The sequence below is a fragment of the Vitis riparia genome, chromosome 12, assembly GCF_004353265.1.
Source record: "Vitis riparia cultivar Riparia Gloire de Montpellier isolate 1030 chromosome 12, EGFV_Vit.rip_1.0, whole genome shotgun sequence".
NCBI classification, from domain to species: Eukaryota; Viridiplantae; Streptophyta; class Magnoliopsida; order Vitales; family Vitaceae; genus Vitis; species Vitis riparia.
This window is the reverse complement of record NC_048442.1, coordinates 21,990,873-22,000,508: the sequence shown is the minus strand read 5'-3', so window position 1 is coordinate 22,000,508 and position 9,636 is coordinate 21,990,873. Positions and strand designations below refer to the sequence as shown.

The following is a 9,636-nucleotide window of genomic DNA, read 5'->3' as shown; positions in this document are numbered from 1 at the left end:
ATGGTCATGTGGGAGACTTGGTGTTTGTCTGGAATTCATTTAAAATCCTTACTTTGACTTTTCACTTTTGCGAAACGGAAAATGGTTGAGCTGCAAAATATTTTATGATGTCATACACTTATATTACGAAATGGATAAAGGGACTTGGATTTATTCTCATAGTTTACAGCCCTATGATAAGCAGTGTCTGCAATGGTTCCTGAAAATGTTATTTACCATTTTTCTGCCTTTTGTAACTTGGACTAACTTCTATTTTTGATGAGAAACAACAGTATAGTATATTAAGGTAAGTAAAAATAGTACAAAGAAGGATGAGAGATCCTCCAAAAAGTACACAAAAAGAAAACCAAAACCTGTAAGTTCAAGAATCTATACAACTATGAGGTTCCACAAACTATATCCCATATGGGAATATGCAAAAATAATCTATCCTTGCCAGCTTCTTTTTGCACTTAAATCTGCTGTCAAATTGTCATAATTTTGGGACAAGTGAAGTGTGAAATTGCATGAAGCCAGAGTTAGAGGTGTAGTTATGCAGGTTTATTTATGAGAAGGGTGATGAACCGTTGTGTGGGACACATGTTTTGGCCTTGTGTGTCCATAACTCAAAATAGGGTGCCCCAGTTGACAGATATTCATGGCTAAGTCTTTGGATGTGGTTCTTGAGGACTGAGGCATGCACATGGAGATTTTTTTTTTTTTTTTAATAGGCAAGGCATGTAGGAAACTTATTGAAAAAGGAGTGGGTTTTTTGAGATCCATGGAGAGTTCATATGTTATTTAGTTTCAGGATTTTGTAGAAATTTGGATCATAGTTGTTAAAAACTTATGATACATGATACGATACAATGATACAATACATTTTTTTTATTAAAATTGATATGTCTTACAACCTTTATCTTATTTTAAAGCATATCTTATGATACACACACTTACACACACACGAGATACATGACACGATACATGATATTATGATACAACGATACATAATATTATGATACAATGATACATACATCTTCAACTATTTTCTATAATTTTTAAGAAAAATCAAATTAACATTTTTTTAAAGAATTTATTATAATAATTGCTTAAAATGTACTAAAAGATTAAAAATTGATCATAAAAGGAGAAATTTGGACTTTCTAAAAGAAATGCTTAACCGATAGATATCAAAATAATAATTATTAGAATTTGGAAGGCTAGCCCAAAGAAGAGAAATGGTTCTTGCAAAGGTTCATTTCTTTCCACATATAGCTTAATTCGGTCTTTGTTTAGAAGGTTCTTAAAGTGTTCAAACAATTTTTAGCTCAGAATTTGTTTACTCTCTTAAAGCCCCACCTAACCTAAATAAATGTGCATCTGTCCTTATGGAAGTGCATTGGCAAGAGAAATGCTTCTAGTATGAATATGAACCATTTAATTTGGTCAATGAGTTTCAAATAGAATAAGCCTAGGGAATACTCCCTTTTTCCTTGTTGAGAGGGCATTGAACCTTTTTTCATTTAGGTGGAGGGAGAGCATGGTAGCCAACAATTGGAGCATTTAGGACACTTTAAATGTATTTAACCAAATGTTATACTGAGAAAATCATTTCTTGAACATGTAATTTTGAATTTTTAATAATAATAAAAAAGGTAATTATTGCAGAAAAAAAGTAAATAAAGTTTTATGCTTATATTTCTCCATCTTTTTCTTGATAGCTAGGATGAATATATTGAAAGAGCACACATTTCTCTTTCTTACTATTCCGGAGGCCATTTATAAGTGAAATCCTTTATGCCACCTCTTAATTGGTACATGTAAAAGAAAGTTTTGTCCAACGTCTTTTTTGCTTTCCTAGAAAAATCATCTCTCTCCATCTCTCTCTCTCTCTCTCTCTCTCTCTCTCTCTCTCTCTAATTTATTACTTTCTTTCACTCTAATAATGTTACCCTTTTCCTAGCAGTGAAGTTGACCTGGCTTTAAGAGCATATAACAAGCAAGTTGGGCCTGAGCCTGCTAAAATAATATTTTATGCTGTGTCATATGCTGCCTGGTCCCAGCCTCTGAAAATTTTGTTTGATGAGCACACAGAAAATAGAAAAATAAAGAGAAGACAAGGGGATAGGGCTAAGGCATGCCAAAGTACATAGGTAGTATACAAAGGGCACCATGCAAAGGGAACAATGAAAGGAGGGAATTCAGAGGGCAGAACACATGTCCACATGTACTTGGCTCCTAAACAATCAACAAAATCGACCATAGACATAGTATTCCCTTCTATATGGTGCCTAACACATTCCAGCCTCTGAAAATGGCTTCCTTCAGCACGTTCTTAGGCCTTCTATATTAATTCTCATCCAGTAGGATTATGATTTTTTGTTTCACCTTCTTTTCTTAATGCATAGTTGTATTTTGCAGGAGACACTACGAGTAAAGGATGAGGAATTGCAGCATTTGGCCAGGGACCTTCGGGCACGGGATTCAACAATTAAAGAGATAGCAGAGAAACTGTCTGATACTGCTGAAGCTGCAGAGGCTGCAGCATTGGCAGCACATACAATGGATGAACAAAGGCGGATGGCTTGTGCAGAAATTGATCGTTTAAGAAAAGATTCAGAGAAGCAGCTTGGGTCATCCATGTTGAAGGTACCCATAAATTCTCTCATTTCTTGATGGTTTGGTTCATTGTTTAATGATATTGTTAATATGTACCATCTTATAGGATTAAGGAGGGAAAATAAAACTTCACTACAAAAGTTTTGGTCTTTTTTGTGTTGCTGAATTTGTTTTTTTTTTGTTTTAATTTTATTTTACTTCTTCCATCATTATTAGATATATGAACTTCATTAAGAATGCTTGTTTAGAATTGAGAGATGTTGCATTTGGTTGCCTAATCTTTCTTTATTTGGGGTTTTCACTGAAATATGTAGCTGAAAGAGTTTGAAGAAAAGGTTATGGCTTTATGTAAAGAAAGAGATCAATTGGTCAAGCAGAGAGATTCTGCGATCCAGGAGGCACATTTATGGCGCTCTGAGCTTGCAAAAGCAAGAGAGCGAGTTGTAATATTAGAAGGTGCAGTTGTTAGAGCTGATGAGAAGGTCAGGGTTGCAGAGGCAGATGCTGAAGCCAGGATAAAGGAAGCAGCACAGAAAGAGTCAGCTGCTGTAAAGGAAAAGCAAGAGCTTTTGGCATATGTTAACATGTTACAAGCACAACTTCAAAGGTTAATCATCTGACCCCTCTCAACCCATCTTTGTCATATATATATATATATATATACAGACTCATTGGCCATGTACTCTTGTCTCACCTCCTTTTCAGTTTTTGTAATTCTTGCATTCTATTATTGTACTTTAGGGCACCCATAGTCATATTTCATAAATAAACAAGGCTGTAAATTTAAAAGTCGAGTGATTACATGAAGTATTGATAACTGAAAATGGGGAACTGCAGATGATCTAAGTAAGCCCTATAAGTTCAGAAAGTGATGAAAAAAAGAGAGTTATTGAGTTCCACATAGATGACTAGGTGTGGAGGAAGTATGATGGTTCTAAGGTTATTGAAATCTCCTTTTTCAGTTTCTATTACATATTTATGCATGTCTCACATGGTATAGAGAGTGATTCCATCATTAAGTGAATCTCATCAATGAAATTTTGCTAGTTCAAAATAAATGGTATGGGATTATTCCAGTGATGTGCTCTATTGGTTTCTGTTGATGTGAACCCTTTAGGGATGTTGAATTTTCTTTTATTTCCTTAAGTTGCAAGGTCTTGTTTATATGTTGCCTCTGGTTTGTCAAAGTATCCATTCCAGTGATCTGTATTATATACTGAGGAGTTCCTTTGGAATTCTTGTTCTCAATTTGGAAGGTTACTCCAGGAATATAGTTGGTAATATATATTAGTTGAGATCTAAAGGTGAGGGATGGAGATTGTGGTGAAATGAGAACCACCTTGCACCATTAGTTATGACATGTTCATGGTTCAGTTCTCAATCTTATAAATTTGCATTAAAAAGGTACATTACATCTGCATTATCTAGAAACTTAAGAAGAGAAACGACCTTTCAGTTGACTTCAGTGGATAAACAATGTCTGATGCATCTATCATTTCCTGTTAGCAGGCAGCAGATTGATACAAAAAAGCAAGTCTTTGAGGAGAAGACCGAGTCTTGCTCTGATATTGGTAACACTCGTCCCTTAACAAAGCATGTGGATTTGTCAGATGAGAATGTGGACAAAGCATGTCTTAGTGTTTCTAGAGCAGTCCCTGTTGGGGAGAATGTAGTCCACTTGGCCATGGATCAAGTTAATCTCCGACCAGTTGGAGATGGTGAATGGAGTGACATTCAAGCAACAGAAGCAAGGATAGCTGATGTACGAGAAATTGCCCCTGAGACAGAAGGAAGCAGCTTGGACATTCCTGTTGTTAGCCTACCAGTAAATAACCACCATGAACAAGGAGCAAACTCTTTTCGTCAGCCGTGATATTTTCCTGATGTGGGGATAAACACACTATCAAAGGTCAGTTATAGGAGGAATTGAAACTCTTGTTGCGTCTTTTAGTTCCCTGTCTAGCATTTGATTTGTAAGTGAGATATCAACATGCTGATTTAAAATTGAAGTTGTGATACATCCCTTCTTTTTAATATAGGAAAATTAGACTTTCTCAATGCGATGTTTAAAAGCATCTCAATAAGTTGTTTTTTATATTTGTGTGAAGAGCCTATTTTTCTGTTTTTGCTACAGAATTTTCAGTTTTGTTCATTTCTTCTTGATGATACTAGTCTCATTGAATTGCTTCTACTCTACCTTATCATATACCTTGGTTATACCTAGTAGCCCTTTAACTTGTGACCATTATGTTCTTGGGATGATTCTCGAAGTTATTGTACACAACTTCAATTGTAACACAAATCATAGCCTATGATCGAGAATGGAAACTTTTGACATCTTTAAGGATCCTTTTTCTCCCCACCTGTTGCATAGAAATGCTGCTGCTTGACCATCAGTCATAAAGAGATTTGAGTCTTTTCAAGCTGTGTTAAGCTCTTTGTTAAATCAGTTGGGGAAGCTTCTTGTAAGTTGAGGAGAATAGCAAAGATTAATGGTAATAAGATGCCTTGTTTAGGAATAATATCAAATTTAATGGGATGAGCTTGCTCTTGTGGATGACTCATTTCCCTGGAATTTGTATTTGAAACTCTTGACAAAAGAAGCTTCACAAATCAAATAATGAATAAATTGACGCGAGACAAATGCTGTTGATTGTCGTTGGGAAGTTATTTACTTAGAGCGTGTTTGAGAATGTTTCTATTTGAGGTATTTTTAGTTGAAGTGCTTTCTCTAGGAGTGTTTTTGGGGATCGCCTATCAAGTGCTTTTCTAGCATATATTCGTACTCCCCAATATGAAAATAAAGTATAGACTAAGGTGGTCTTTGTTTTTTTACTTAATTCTAAATAGAACATTAATGCTTAATAGTGTTAAATATTAGGTTGTTTGTTTTTGTAGTATTTTATTTCTATTAAATATTAAAAAGTAAAGAAAAACCAATATGTTTTTTTTTTTTTAATTTAGAAAAAGCTATATATTTTGGTTTTTTCTATTTAATAAAAGTTTATAATAAGTCATGAAAAAAGTAAAAAAACAAATAACCTAAATTCTAAAAACAAATTGTTTCCATAAAAAGTCAAAAAAAACAAATACCACCTAACAAATATTGGGAAAAAAGGTGAAGTAGCTTTGAAATTTTGGCAGAACTAGTACAGGGTGATGAGGATGGTTGAAAGGCACAATTCCATGTCATTTGCACTGTTGCGCGTAGGTGAGACTGTCTTTCATCCATCATATAAGCTCTAAATTGGTCAGCAAGGAAACTTCCTTGTGGATACTTCACACATTGTTATGCTTATATTTGGATCTATTTGAATGATGCTTATATTTGTTTTCCGTTGACCGTTAGAAAGCTACCTCCCTCATGGTTGAATGGTTCCTGTCGCGTTTCAGCTCGGGTTTAGAGACATGGAGATGATTTCCACACGTCAAGTTTTCAGGTCCAATATGTGAATGGCTCTCAAGCCAAACCAAAATGACCGTCTTTAACCTACTGCGGATATATTTTCTAACGTCTACTTTTAAAAGTAAAAGTAAAAGTAAAAAAATGATATGAAATATGAAATTTTTTAAAAATGGTCATTGTTTGAATTTATTATTTTAAAATTTAAAAATTTTGAAAATAATTTTAACATGAGATCGATCTTTATGTAACATATAAGAATTTTTATATATCATATGGAAATTGTTATTATTCCCTATTTTCAAAGTTGAATGATAAGTGGTGGATTCAAACCACATCTTAATTAAAAACCAAATGGTTAACAACTTACGACGAACTTAAAAGTTAAAAGAGGTGTAAGCAATATTTTCAAAGCATGATTGGTTATTAAATCGAAAAAGTTACATGTTCATGGTTTAATAGACAAATTGGTGTTCAAACAATAGTCGAATTAGTAACGTCGTAAAATATATATTTTATATATTAATAGAATTAAAAATAATTGCAAAAAATTACAAGCGATAAATTTTATTGTTGATAGCATCTCCTTTATTTGTCAAGTATTTTAACAAAATTTTTTACTGTAAAAGTCATCATATATAATATTTATAACAAAATATAGGAAGTTATTCCTTCATCATTGTATAAATCAACATAGTATTTACCAAGACATTAATATATGAAATCCATATATGAAATAATGACCAAATTCTCAAGAAGTTTTTAACACATCATCCTTGATATAAATATTGACCATAGTATTTGAATAGTTACTTCAAAGATAAGATGTCAATATTTAAATAATTGATAAATAATTTTTCATATCAATAAATATGAAATATCATGTCTTCATTCATCTCAATGATTAAAATATGATAATTTCAAAGGAACATATGGACCTCCAAAGTTTTTCAAATCAATCCCTCCTAGAGCCATGCCATCATCGTCTTTGTCATTTGCAAAAATATTCAATTAATATTAACACGAAAATTATTTTTGAAAACAAAATAATTATTAAAGATTTATATGAGAAGTTGAACTTTGAGCTTCATTTATTGGAATTGATCATTTTTCATATAAAACCATTTCTTCATAGTCTAGCTCTCTTAGCTCATCCTCCTCAACTATCCAAAATTCAAGTCTCATCAATTCATGTATAGTTAACAAGATCATAGCCCATTTCTCTTGTCGTAAAACCTAAAATTGATAAGCATATAATCATTCAAATTTTCCAAAGCATATAATAATTTCAATTGTAATTAAATAATTTCTTGATATCCAAATGAACCTAATACATGCCTTCCTACACATATACCATCAAAGTTCTCTCATCACAATCAACAATACACAACAAAAACACAAGTAAAGCCACAAGCTTTATAATTATGAAATAATCATTCCATTTTTTTTTTTTTAAATCCAAGATGATAGAAACTACAACATTACTTGCTATTGACCAAAGTTTGCACATCATACTTATGATCATGGAGACTTTTTAGTACAATGTATATGGCAGCAAAGCAAGTTGCTCTATGTCATAGAATCTCTGCCCAAAACATCTTTGATGCACATCCAACTTAACAAAACAGTATGATTATATACAAATATTATCATATTTGATGCACGTTTTATAAATTCAACCATAGGATCCAACTTACCAATATCCTTAAAGATCAAATTAAGATAATGAATTGTACAAGGAGATAAACAACGTGTTTATACTTTTAAGAAATCATCCTCCCTACAACCATTTAGTTTGTTGTATAATTAGTGAGCATATGAACTATATTGTTTGAACCAACCCATTAAACTATCTTCTTAAACATTAGAAACAAATTGATTACATCATTCATAATGTTTGAAGCATCAATGAATTTCACAAATGTCCTTGGGTATAAATAAGGAAGTTGATGAGTATTCTTTGTTTATTATCTACCTAAACATCACTCAATATTGTACACTCAACTTTTGCCTAAATTCATGAAGAGTTTAGAAATAACTGAAATTCGTTCTTGGCATCCTTTAACAAATTAATTCATAAATGATGGTAAGTTAGAATCTAATGTCTAGAACTAAATTGCACCTATAGCTTCTAACATTAGTTTGAAGTAAAAGGAGTTGACAATATTAATTATTAGAAATGTGTGCATCATAAAAAGTATCTTCTAATAATCATATCTACTTCCCAAATAGTTGTTTATTTATTTATCAATTAATATACTCTTAATGGGAGGTTGAACTATTGGAGCACTTCTTGGTGTAAGATACTTATTTTTTTTTTCTTTTTCCACTAATTATTGTAGAATTCTTGAAACTTTTCTTCATATTCAAGTTTATCCCTTCAAACTGTGATACGTTAGGGTTATATGCATGTTCATATTTGTAAGCTTCTTGAGTTGTCTTTTTAGATTTTACAAACTCTTACGAATAATTTTCCATTCAAAATCTAACATTAGGAGAAACAGATTTACATGATCCAATATCACCTTTTATTCCAACATGCTATTGTTTCTTTTTATGAATTCCTCACCTTTCATAACCTTTTTATAATACAAACATGAGAGCTTTTCTTCCATTTGCATATCTTTCTCCAGAAACATGAACCCATCCAATGACAAAGATTTGTGCATGCTAGGAATTGAATTGTTAGGAGCTCCCACGATAAGGACCTATATAGTTAGGACTCATCGACTATTCAAGATATTATGTTTAGTACATACCCTGAACCATATAAGATATTCTACACAAATACAATGCCCCACAACAAAGACTTATAAGTACCATGAGCATATTGACTCCCTCTAGGCGATAAAGGATTCACCATCTAGGCTATATAAGATTCAAAGATTCATTCTCCCTTGAAGACATGAATGCAAACATGGACATCCTTGTTATAGCCTATGGGATTCATGGGTGGCTAAATGGCTAAATTTCACATATATTTTGTCCCTCAATGTATTATTCACTCTCTTATATGAACATTCCCACATCATATGAGATATCACATTTGTTTTCTAATGTAAGCACAAACATTGCACATCTTTTTCTTAAGGATTGACTTAAGGTCATGGCCATGTATTGTTTGCTTTCATCATACTCTTATAACATAAAAAAAAAGGTTTGAGAAAACTCTCTCTCTATGTGATGAGAGATATTAAATTGGATTTAACAAAGACATTAAAAGTTGAAGTTTTTAAGTCTTCATTTAGTTTATATTGCAGAATAAAAAAATGACAACTCAAATATATGAATATATGGAAGCATAAATTCAAAACTTGGACAAAGTCTGCAGAAAAAAACAAAAAATCAAATTGAATTTACAACATCTGGATGAATCCAGAAATTTAAAAGTTTGGTAAAATTTGTCTTAACTTCCTCAAACAATCTAAATTTTCTGCGATCCAAATTTGGCAGGTTAGACTGGAGAATTGTGTCAGGGGTAACTGCCACATAAAATCGCATTGAATGAGAGCAAGACTTGTTGATGGCCAAAGAAGTTGTGGGCCACGATTGGACTTGACTTTGGGCCAGAAGAATTCCAAATATTCCAAAGTTTGCCCGACGATGCATCCTAACCATTTATATGAGCATTTCTT

At 32.5% G+C, this 9,636-nt stretch overlaps 1 protein-coding gene across 1 annotated transcript; it reads left to right on the top strand.

Moving 5' to 3' along the window:
- The first annotated feature begins 2,364 nt into the window (after positions 1-2,364).
- LOC117925862 (golgin subfamily A member 4-like) lies at positions 2,365-4,723 on the top strand. The gene is made up of 3 exons (XM_034844970.1): positions 2,365-2,628; positions 2,913-3,205; positions 4,108-4,723. Exons 1-3 carry the CDS (start codon positions 2,380-2,382, stop codon positions 4,469-4,471), a joined length of 906 nt encoding a protein of 301 aa, XP_034700861.1. The 5' UTR covers positions 2,365-2,379; the 3' UTR covers positions 4,472-4,723.
- The last annotated feature ends 4,913 nt before the right edge of the window (positions 4,724-9,636 follow it).